The 12,882-nt window shown below is 36.3% G+C and overlaps 2 protein-coding genes across 2 annotated transcripts in view; one reads left to right on the top strand and one right to left on the bottom strand.

Annotated features, from left to right (window-relative positions):
* The window catches only part of LOC106873746 (dnaJ homolog subfamily C member 21-like), a 34,148-nt gene that overhangs the window by 2,361 nt on the left and 18,905 nt on the right, over positions 1-12,882 (bottom strand). The window contains 2 exon segments of the mRNA XM_014921243.2: positions 2,486-2,634; positions 3,478-3,529. Of these exon segments, the coding sequence (XP_014776729.1) occupies positions 2,486-2,634; positions 3,478-3,529 (201 nt within the window).
* LOC128250585 (uncharacterized protein DDB_G0283357-like) overlaps positions 8,196-12,882 on the top strand; it is an 8,421-nt gene continuing 3,734 nt past the window's right edge. Inside the window, exon 1 of the mRNA XM_052975881.1 lies at positions 8,196-11,605. Within this exon, the coding sequence (XP_052831841.1) occupies positions 8,221-11,544 (3,324 nt within the window). The 5' untranslated portion in view covers positions 8,196-8,220 and the 3' untranslated portion in view covers positions 11,545-11,605. The remainder of the gene's footprint in view (positions 11,606-12,882) is intronic.

Raw genomic sequence — 12,882 nt, forward strand, 5'->3', positions numbered from 1 at the left:
ATATGACAGTCTTCTGCACAGTTTCCATCTATTAAATTCACTCACAAGGCATTGGTCAGCTCAGAGTCATAGTAGAAGATACTTGCTCAAGATGTCATATGGTGGGACTGAACCTGAAGCTACATGGTCGCAAAGCAAGCTTATTAACCATACAGTCATGGGAAAATATTTAATACGGGAAAAAGACAAAGAAGAGGACAATTTTTTTAAAAGGAATGAAACAAAAACTAAAAGAAACTGTAATTAGATGGAAAAGAAAAAAAAAAAACAGAATAAGAAAAAGAAAGGTAAGAAATATCCTTTCCAACCCCCAAAAACTGGCCAAAATTGTAATCAGACAGAAAATAAAATGAGGAAAAAAACACACTAAAGAAAAATGAGATGAATTTTAAGGTGTAAGGTAAGAAGAGGAACAGAAGCAGCCAATGAAAAGAGGAAACCCAGAAAACAAAAGGGTCCATTTGAAGATATGTTGTAACAGTCTAGGTTAATGGGTGCAACCAATCAGTTGGTAAATAATAAACCAATCCTTCAATGCCATGAAGACATAGACACACAGACATGGATACAAATGGTTTCCATAGAAATGGATTTGGGGAAAGCAATATAGCAATATTCAAGAACATTACTTTGGATTGTAAGTATAAACAATTGCAAATGTGCATCTCTCTCTCTCCGTCTCTCTCTCTTTGTCGCTTGCTCTTTTAATGTATATTTATTTAAAAGCAGTAACAGATGTACTTCTGGCTTTGGTCCTACTGCACAGCACCTTCAGCAAGAGTACTTTGAAAGTGGAATTTGTTTGGCAGAAACAGTGTAGAAGTCTGTTGTTTCATCATCATCATTATTTAACGTCCATTGTCCATGCTGGCATGGGTTGGATGGTTTGAACAGGGCTGGCAGCGCTGGAAGGCTGCACCAGACTCCAGTCTGATTTGGCATGGTTTTCTATGGTTGGACGCCCTTCCTAATGCCAACCACTCTGAGAGTGTAATGGGTGCTTTTACATGCCACTGGCACAGGTGCCATTTGCATATGTCTATATTTACTTAAATGTGAGTGCATGTGTGTATGTATGTGTGGGTATATGAGTGTATGTATGTTGTGAGCCATGTGGCCTAATGGTTAGGGTGATGCACACATAATCCTAAGACCATGGGTTCAATTTCTGGACTGGGCATTTTGTTCTAAAGCAAAACACTTCATATGGCTCTACAATCAGTTTGACACCTGAAATGTGGCACACCATGCACCTGCACAGGTAATATCAATTTGATGGACAAAGTAGACTTATGATCACTACAAACAATTCATCTGTGCAAGTTATTTAGCAAGAAATTCAGAATTGTCTTCCTCAGATCGAGAGATAGCCATTAGTGTATGTAGGTATTTAACATATATTTTACCTTGCTTGCATGGGTCAGACGGAATTTGTAAATTCCGTCTGGTACAATGAATGTTAAATACCTAAATAAATCGATTACATCAACCCCAGTGCTCAACTGTTGCTTATTTTATCAACCTCAGAAGGATGAACGGCAAAGTTGACCTTCATGGAATTTGAACTCAGAATGTAAAGATGAAATTCCTCTAAGCATTTTGCCCAGCATGCTAACAATTCTGCCAGCCCACTGCCTTAATTTCTCTCAAAATATTGGATAAATATTTCAAAATTTTTTTACAAATATATTTATTCAGTTCAGTTTTCTATCTATTCTGCTGGGTGGACTGTTTTAAAAAAAACCAAGTGCAAGTTAATTATAATTCAAAAGAGCCAGAAGGTAGTATCATCATCTAGCTGACAGGTTAATCCCTAGAGCTGTATCAGTATAGACAAGTAACAAGCTTAGTCTAGCTAGTGACTGAAGGTGATGTGTCTGTATGTGTGCATGTAATATGTGTGAGAGGTGGAAGCGGGGTCTATATCACCCCCCACAACCCCACTACAGCTGAGGTGTTTAACTGTACATCTTTATCTTTTTTTTCCCCCCTTACGTTGACTAATGCATAGTAGGAGTGGGAGTAGGGGCTGCTAAACTTCCATGTCAATGTGAATCGGGTGAAGGAAGAGGTTACTATAGTTATATATGTGTATATAACCATCATCATCATTTAAGGTTCACTTTTCCATGCTAGCATGGATCGGACGGAATTTGTTCAGGCAGATTTTTCTATGGTTGGATGGCTTTCTGATCACAAACCTTCACCTAGGGTTTTTTTTTCAGTTTCCATCTACTAAATTCACTCTCAAAGCTTTAGTAGGCCCAGACTATCACAGAAGACACTTGCCCAAGGTGATGCACAATGGGATTGAACCAGAGATCACATGGTTCGAAAGCAAGCTTTTTAAGCACACACAGCCATACCTGCACATATTCACAGCCACACCTGTGTCTTTGATAAAAGAGAAAAAGAACACAAGGAAACAAATAACAGACAGTAATGGTTACATCTTTTTCATGAAAAACAACTGTTTTCTCCTTACTTTTTCTGTTTCTCTGGATGTATGTCGATAATTACATCTTTTTCGTTAACTCTGACTTTTCCTTCAAAATCTTGTGCCAATTTGGAAGCTTCTTCAGCCTTTTTCTTTTCTTTCTTCTTGTCATCGCCATCACTGTCATCATCATTAATCTGTAACAAAAGATGAGAAAAAGATCAGGTATTATTGCGGTAAATATTATGGCAGCAGAACCTTCAGCACTCCACATAAAATGCTTTGTAGCATTTTGTTCCTCTTTACATCCCGAGTTCAATATTCGCCAAGGTTGACTTTACTTTTCATTCTTTCAGGGTCGATAAAATAAGTACCAGTTGAGCACTGGCTCAATGTCATCGACTTACCCCACAACCCTGAAATTACTGGCCTTGTGCCAAAATTTGAAACTGTTATTACAATCAATACTTAGGCATTGAGACAGCAGAATTTTTAGCATGCTGGACAAAATGCTCAGCATCATTTCATCCATCTTTATGTTCTAAGTTCAAATACTGCCGAGGTTGACTTTGCCTTTCATTTTTTCAGAGCCAATAAAATAAGAACCAGTTGAGTACTGGGGCTGATGTAATCAACTTCCCCATCCCTCAAAATTGCGGGCCTTGTGCCAAAATAAGAAAGGATCATTACACTAAATACTAACCATGAGATTGTAATTCCTCAGACTTAGCAAAGAAACGTTTCCCCCACCAATATTTATAGTGTCTCAATCAGATTAATCTCCAATTGTTACCAGGTCTTTATTCCTGGATGTAAGCATAGTAGTAACATATCAGACTGGATTTGAACCAGGAACCCTTATTTTTAAACAGAGTGTTTGGCAATGTTAGCTTTCAGGCCGCATTCCCAGTTAGAGGGCAACTTCTACACACCAGTTGGGAAATAACTAAAAAAATAAGAGGACCATAACCAGGAAATACACAAATAGCTAAAATAAAATAAAATAAATAAACAAATAAATAAATAAATATAAATTCCACCTGAGCAAGAAGTCGCTGTTGTTTCTTCTTTTTCTTCTGTTTTTTTGACATTCTGAAAAAAAAACAAAAAAAAAAACAAAAAAAAAAACATGATTTATCAATCACTGAATGAAATTTAACAGTCAATAAATCAAAACTCCAGACGGTAAGGAATATTACCCTTCTGCTTATTTATTTGCATTCTTTTGCTTTAATCAGGCATTATCTTGTAGCTTTGTGACTTAATTAATGTGATTGAATATTTTCAGAATGATATTGTAGGGTAGGTGTGGGAAACCAAATTTAGTTATTTTGAGCACAAATCAGGTAAGAGTATCTTGGCTAGATAAGGCCAGTTGAACCTTTAGCATTCAGATGACTCTATCAAATGTAAAGCTTATTTATTCACATTGTTTTCAATTAATTATGCATTATCTCACAGCTTTGAGATTTCAATAATATGATTATTTATTTTCAGAATGATATTGTAGGATATGTGTGAGAGGCCAGATCTGGCTGGTTTGAACATAAAACAGATAGGAATAGTTGAGCCGGAAATGGCAAGTTTAAACGCTAAAGAGTTAAATATGCTATGACTCAGATCTGAATCTTGGAGGACATTTTCATGTAATGGTCTCAACCTCATGTTCTTTATTCTGTACCATCAAATCAACGAACAATCCCTGACAAGCACTTTCTGTATGTCAATAACCTTTTTAGAAGAGAATAACAAAGAAAGATTTTCTTCTCCCCATTGCTTTCGTTCAGGCAATTTTTACAAGACACAGACAAGTTTGCCTTGCCCCACCTGTCCGATACAGTCACAAAATAAAAGATCAGAATGTGATTGTTATTTTCAGAATGACATTGTTGAATAGGTGTAAGAGGTTGGATCTGGCAACTTTGAACATATCTATGCTAGATATGGCCAATTTAAATGCTAAGTGATTAATATATCAGGTTAGATAGACATAGCCATGATGGGGACGATGTGGTCATTCAACTTGCTAGAAAAAACAGCCATATCTCCATCAAATCATTCCTCTACCATTTAAAGAAAATAAGCAAATAATGAATAATGAAATCTGGAGAAATATCACAATATATGAGGAAGGTGGGGATTGTCATGGCTGGAAGGCATTTAAGATAAGAGAGAAGGCCAAACAACAATAATAACCACAACAATGAATACATTTTTTAAAAAATACATATTTTAGTGTCATGATAAACTTGATTATAATAAAGTAACCTATATAAATCAATGAGAAAGAAAAGCAAAAAATAAATGGGATGGTCAAGGATAGAATGTCTTTTATCATAGGCCTACTCGATCAGGGTTTACCTATGACTAAACAACAACAACAACAAAAAAACACCACATAACTACAAAGAAACTGTAACAAAAAAAAAAATCCTAAAATAAAATTTAAAAAAAACTACATATTTTAGTGTCAACTAAAAAACTTGGTCATGAAGAAATAAGAAATTCAAAGTGACAAGACAAAAAAAAACTAAAAAATCTTAGCACAAAAAAAACAAAAAAACAAAAACAAAAACAAAAGGGAAGCCTCTTAAACTAAACTAAACTATTTAACAGTGTTATTGTAACTTTACAAACATGACTGAGAGAGTAACAGTGTCAGAATCGTAGCCACAATGACAGGTCTGGCATGAGGCACAGCTGGTGAAAAAATATTCTACTTGTTGTGTAAGTTCCCAGTTAAACAAAAGCAGCCAGGTTGATAATGAAGTGTCTGCAGGGTCAAATATATTATTACCAAACTAACGTTAAAATAACTGACATCATTCTAAGCGTGTAATTGGATTAGCGATATTCCTAGTGACTTATCAATCTATTTATCTATCTATCTATCTATCTATCTATCTATTTATCTATACACACACACACACATATACATATAAAAGCACTCTGTCAGTTATGATGACGAGGGTTCCAGTTGATCCGATCAACAAAACAGCCCTGCTCATGAAATCAATGTGCAAGTGGCTGAGTGCTCCATAGACACATGTACTCTTAACGTAGTTCTCAAAGAGGACATTTTCAGGCAATTTTTACAAGACACAGCTAGACATGGACAAGTTTACCTTGCCATACCTGTTTGATATAGTCATAAAATAAAAGATCAGAATGTGATTGTTATTTTCAGAATGACATTGTTGAATAGGTGTAAGAGGTTGGATCTGGCAACCTCGAACACATCTATGCTAGATATGGCCAATTTAAATGCTAAATGATTAATATATCAAGTTAGATAGACACAGCCATGATGGGGACGATGTGGTCATTCAACTTGCTAGAAAAAACAGCCACATCTCCATCAATCTATCCAAACTAAAATCTACAAGAAAGTGCAGCAATATGTGTAGTCATGAACCTCTAGTGGCTTGTTGCCTGGAAGATATCCAAAAAATTACACATAATTCTGAATGTACAGATTCAACTTTCAACCTACCAATAAATACTCTCCTATCATGATGCCTTTGTAACAAAGGATGGCAGCACATCAGTCTATATTCAAATCCTATTACCACCACCATTCTTTATTACCAACCATCATTCCTTTTTCTGAATCTCTCTCTCACTTTCCCATTATTCCCCACCATCACTTATTATTTACTCCAATCACTTCCAATTCTTTGGGCCATCAACCATTTTCATTGCTACCCCCACACTCTCTCAAATTACTTCATCCTCTATCACCTGTTGTCATACATTGCCTCCTTTCTCTTTCTCTCTCTGCCTTCATCACACTACTCATACTGTTTCTATTCAATCCGCTTACCAACAATCATCATGTAGCTGACTATCCCTCCCTCTTCTATTCCTCAATATTCTCTCTTCCATCACCCTCTTACTCCAGTTCTTCTGATTCTTCTTTTCTTTTACTCTTCAACCACTCCCCTACCCCACTCTCTCTTGCTTTCTTCCCATCCAGCTGCATGAAAAAGAAAAGAATAAATGTACTGAGACAACACAGGGAAAAGAGATTCTCTTTAGTTTTTTGAGAGAGAAACAGAACAATTCTCAAGGTGGTCCTTTCTTAAAATGCACCCAGTGCCTCTCAGTTGGGTTGTTGGTAGAAAGGCCATCCTGCCTCAGAAACCATGCCAAAATGGAACATGCAGGCAAGAAATAACTTCTCAGCTTATCTAGATGGGCAAAAGCTCTGAATAAGGATTGGCTCAAATCATAATGAGCTGTTCATTTGTTGATTTCAAAAGAATATTTCCTTTGAGAGAACTCAACAGTCAAGTCGTAAAATAGTCTTTCCAAAGTAAAATGCAATAACACAAAAACAGTAATTTAAACAGTGATTGCATGTTCATTTTCATTTAAAATCTCTTTTTAATGTTCATAGTAGAAAATAAAATAAAAATTATTGAAAAAGATTTCATATTTTGATAAATATGAAAGAAAAGAATGAAAGTAAAAAAAAGTTTAAGTGTTCAAACTTAGAAACTAAAATGAACAAAATAAAATAAAATGAGTTTCCTTGCACAATGAAGATTGCTATATTTTGTAAGTGTCTACTCATAAAATTAGTTGTTAGCAATAGAGATGCAAATGTCAAGTTGGCTAGCTACTTAATAATTTGCATAGTCCATGGCAAAACTGTTTGGATATAAGAAAGAACAACACTGAAAACATAATTTTTTGATGCAGGTTAAAAATACAAAGTACAGGGGGAGAAAAAAAAATTATTAAAAAACCTCCAAAAAAAAAAAAAAGGCAAAGAAAAACCAAGCCCTCATCTTCCACTGATATGATGGGTAGGGGTGGTCGAGGAAATTTTGGCAAACTGTTTTTGTCTTCAGTTTGATTACATTCTCCCCTCCTGACGTACATAATTGACATGATGTATGCATTAGTAAGGCTGTTTATATTAGATTCGTTTTACTGATTGCAAATTAATAAATGTAAGGTGTTTTAACATAAGAGAAGAGAAATTGAACAAGAACAATGACGATGACGACAACAACAACAGCAACAACCACGGCAACAACAAATCAGTTTTTACAACAAATAAAAGAAGGAATGAACAAGGCAGAAAATAGCAAGGTGGATAAGAAAGTCATTTTCTTCTGAGTTTGACAGAATATGCCAGACGACAGGGCAATCATTGTTTGTGACAGCAATTATTGTAAGTAAATGTAAATGATACAGGTTAGAATTAGGGTTGAACAAGTTTCACACGATGGGACTTTTGAAAGGAAGAATAACTGAGCGAGGAACAATAGTAGTGGAGAAAAAAAAAAATGAAAGAAGTAAAAAAAAAAAATGAAATAAGTAAAAAAAAAATGAAATAAGTAAAAAAAAATGAAATAAGTAAAAAAAAATGAAAGAAGTAAAAAAAAAATGAAATAAGTAAAAGAAAAATTAAATAAGTAAAAAAAAATTAAATAAGTAAAAAAAAAAATGAAATATGTAAAAAAAAAAAAAGCAACATACCAATGATGGAAAAAATATAAGAGAGAGAGAGAAATGTAAACAAAGATGGAGTAAGGACAAAATTAAAAAAAAAGAAATGAAGAAAAACAAAGACAGAAAAAGATAAAATTAAAGCAAAAACAAAGCCCTGAGATGTTTTCTATTATTTATAACAATATCCGGTGTATCTAATTTCACCTTGAAGTTTTGAAGTCATTTAGTCAGACAAAAGTATATGATGAGATAGTGAAAGGTAGGGGAGAGTAAAATAACAAAGATATATCCAGATATTTAAGACAGCCCGTCTAGTAACCATGATCAGAGTGCCACTAACTAGAGGGGAAGAAAGAAGCAGGTGGCAGATCTTGTCTAGTAGTAACTGCTGTACAACATTCCCAGTATTTTTCATTATAATGGAGACAGCGTTCGCTTTGGGATTGATCCTGCTTTTATATAGCGCTGCTACTATAACAGCACGGCCGAATGCGGGAGCACGGTCGGCCGAAGAAGAGACCAATTTCGAAACAATGGTTCGGTTTTTGGTCAAGAAGCTCAATTCAAATGAACACCTACTACAACTCTTGGAACATAGATTCGAGAAGATGTCTGGAAATGTAAAAGTACATGCCTTGCTATTACAAAGACTCAAGAACGAACTGAAAAGTTACAGAGCAAGAAAGCAGAAACTAAGTGGAAACCTAACTACTAAGGATAATCCGTTATATTCTGATGGCACAAATAAACGGAGAGTACTGCACAGAGCAAGACGGCAGGCAGCTTACAGTTTTTTAAGCCCAGAGATTCTTGAAACGCTTGCACAACAAGAAAGAATCGGTGTCAATGACACCCCCATGGTGTTTGCCAGTGATCCACCACCTTTATTTCCTCAGGAGCTGATTTTCGTGAGTGCTCCAAATGTGCAGAGCACGCCAGAAGAAAACCTTGGGGAAACTACCGCGACTGTTACGGTTAGCACAGCCCCTCCTTCAACAAGTCCCACAGCAGAATTGAGAATTAAACTGCATCATAACGTAGATAGCAATCCAACCAATGCCCAAAGCCAAGGACAACCACAACCACAGCCACAACTTCAAGAACAACCTCAACCTCAACAGCAACAACCACCACCTCAACAACAACAACAACAACAACCCCAACAACAACAGCCACAACAGCAGCAGCAACAACAACAACAACAACAACAACAACAGCAACAATACCGAGGTTCAGACAATCTTGTTTTGCCACAACCAAAAGCAACTCCACAACCAGGTGTACTCAAGGAAGCTGATGAAGAATACGAAGCAGGAGATAATTATTCATCGTCAGCAGGTAATTCTTGGAGTAAATTCAATAAATCTGAAAAGAGCTCAGGCTCGGGACAGCGAACGGAACCGGATGAAATGGAACATGGAACCAAGAAAGGCTCTGGTAGAGATTCAGAGGGAGATGAACACCATAAAACCAGGTTCAATACTCATTCACGTCTATTTGGAAAACAGCATGGAAACAAAAGGAACTTCAAAGGCCCTCAAAAGAAAGACAGTGATTATGAGGTCTCCGACAAAGAAGAACGAGCATTTGTTCGTAGTAGTGAATATGAAAACTCAGAAACAAGTGGATTATCAAGGAAACGGCGATTTCAACCAATGGCCATTCGTGCTCATGATCCAAGAGTTGATTATACACCTGAAATGAATTATCCTTTACAACCAGACAAAGGCCAGGAAACAGAAGAGAGTCAACCTTCTGAAAATGGAAAATCTAGTAACGCTGGCATTGTTTGGATTTCAAAAGACAGTCGGAATGAACTGGGTACGATAGAACCAGAAACAAAATCTGGACAACAGAATTCTCAAGACAACTTAACAATTTTTCAAAGAATTGATGGTTCTTCTCAAGATTATCCAGGGAATAAAGAATCAGGAGCAACCAACAAACAAGATACGGATGAGTCTAAAACGGCACAGAGTGAAAATGGAGAACAAGCAGGTCAGGAACAACAAGGCCAGCAAGAGGCAGATACGACAGACACGAAGGGAAGTAACTCACAGAATCAGCCAGGAACTGATGATCACAAAACACCTTATCTTTACCCAGGAATAGATGAACATGGAATCCCACATGCTTACCCTGGGGTAGACGAACATGGAATCCCACATCTGTACCCAGGAATTGACGAGCATGGCATCCCGCATCTTTATTCCGGTATAGATGGATATGGAATTCCGTACGGAGGCCAAGTTGGCGATGAGTACGGGACTCATCTGTTGCCTATTGAAGAAAGCAACAATCACAAACACAATGTGCCAACTGGTGTGCAAAATGGCATGATAGACAAGAACAGATATGAAGGGATGTATCCAGGTGACGGTTTTCTAAACCCTCCGTATGGTGCAGAAAACTACTTGGACTTCCCACTTGATGGCGAAGCTGGTCAGATGAACATTCCGGAGGAAGAAGAAAAAAAAGATGGATCTGATGAAAGCAGTGATGAAGATACTAAAGGTGCAGCGTTGTCTCACAGTAAATATGGTGGAGTTAGACACATGGAAAGACTAAGAGCAGGAGATATTATATCCTCAGCAGAAAGACCAGCATTTAATATGGATCTTTATCCAGCAGAATCAAACACTTTGGCCGATAACAGTGCACAAGGGGACAAAGATTCAGAAGAATCTGGAGAAGCACCAACTCACAACGCCAGAAGTTACCATGGTGATTACCACGACCCAGTCAACAGTCAGTTGTTTATGTTTAACAAAGAATATCCTGATAAGAATTCGTTGTTACACAAAATCCAAATGGCTGCCAACCAAAGGAATCCAATATATTCAGGAATAGATCCAGACGAAAATCAAAGTACTGACAAGCAGAACATGAATTATGGCAGACCAAACTACAACATAAATCAAAGGCATGACAGTAATCCTGGCAGGTATTTACCAAATTCAAACAGACAAGGATTTAATAGGGATTTTAGACGTCGGAGTTTTGATGGGATGAATAGAGGAATTCATGATACAACATCCAATCGATTTGGATATGGCACAATGTCGGATCACTCGGGTTACGACAAAGGCTTTGATCGGTTAAACTACGAGTCTAGATTGTTCGGTAAACCCTTTTACAACACAAATCCAAAGGGATACTATCACAGTCAAAACAGGGGTTACAACAACAACCCTTTCTCAAACTACAACAGTCAACCAAACTACAACAGTCAACCAAACTACAACATGGGGTCGAAAAGAAGCAGACATATGATCCAATCTAACAGCAGGTCAAATCTCCATTCTATGCAGAGGATGCATAACCTACCATTCAGCAGATATAATACCAAAAGTGGATACAATGCAGAGAACAGTTACAATAACAACCAGTATTACGATATTGGAAGAAACAACCGAGTAGAAAGCAGCTACACATCACACACCAGAGGCACTGCCTATCCAGCTTCAGATGAACAAGATGAGATATTTGGCACTGACGCCTATTACAACAATGACAGTGGAGAAGTAAGAGATGAACGAAAGAACAATGCCAATAGCAACACCAACAACAACAATAGCAACAAAAATAACAACACACATCATGACAGTGCTGAGAGAAGAAACAGCAATAATTTCATGTATTAAGATATTTGCATTCTGATGAGTTAGCTTCTGCCCAGCTGTTAACATGAACGACCAACACAAGGTATGTTACTGAAGCACACACATACACACATTATTATTATTATTATTATTAACTCCAGTTTCGTTGGAATTTTTGGAGTCTTGCATGTATAAAGGGCTTGCTATCTGTAGCCTACAGTACCATGCTATCTATTCTTTTCAACTATCTAATACTTGCATGTTTATTTTGTATCATTATTATCATTATTACTATTTTTAAGGTGGCAAACTAGCAGAATCGTTAGTATACCAGGCAAAATGCCTAGTGGCATTTCATCTGTCTTTATGTTCTGAGTTCAAATGCCGCCGAGGTCAACTTTGCCTTTCATCCTTTTGGAGTCAATAAAATAAATATCAATTGAGCACTGGGGTAGGGTGGGGGTCAATGTAATTGACTTACCCTCTAGCCCAAAACTGCTTCTCTTGTGCCAAAATTTGAAATTATTATTATTATTATTATTGTTATTATTATTATTATTATTATTATTATTATTACTGTTGTTATTATTACTTTATATACACACAATAGATTAAACTGGTGGAAAAGCAAAATTCCCAGCAATGGGATACAAGTAACCTTAGATGCCAAAAACCTTCCAAAGTATCCTAGCTGTCCCTAATAACACTGTTTTCTGGAGTTGCACTAAACTAGGTTTTATGCCTATTTCCTCAATCCATCTGTTCAAATCTTCAGGGATAGTCCCTAATGCCCCTATAACTACAGGGATACATTTTACACACTCTTTCCATAACACTACTTATAGCCTTGAGATAATGCCATTACCTTATTTTAACACTTTCAATACCAACTCATCTAAGTTCAAATCTAATTCTATTATAGACAATCATATTTTTCAAGTATTCATATTTGAATTAAAAATATCCATTACGATTTTCTCTAAGACCATTTTCTTGAGTTATGTTGTGAACCAGTTTAATATTGGCAAAAAAAAATTTAAGTATTTTTGTCAATATTAAACTGCAAATTCATGATTATTTTCAAAATTGAATGGAACGCACAAACATATATTATGACACTAAGAGATATGCAGACATACATCTGTATATGTGTGTTGAGTGTCTGGAGTGGTGTACAGATACAGGGTGTCCACAAGATCTGGGTACATGGATTAAATGAAATCATTACATAAACAATTAAATATAAGAAATAATAATTTCTTAAAGTATGTGTTAATCCCCATGTACCCAGACATTGTGGACACCCTGTATATCAATAAATACAAAGTTAGTAAAAGTTGGAGAAATATGATTTATTTATTAGTTATCACTTCTATTCAC

This window comes from Octopus bimaculoides, chromosome 23 (assembly GCF_001194135.2).
Source record: "Octopus bimaculoides isolate UCB-OBI-ISO-001 chromosome 23, ASM119413v2, whole genome shotgun sequence".
NCBI lineage: Eukaryota > Metazoa > Mollusca > Cephalopoda > Octopoda > Octopodidae > Octopus > Octopus bimaculoides.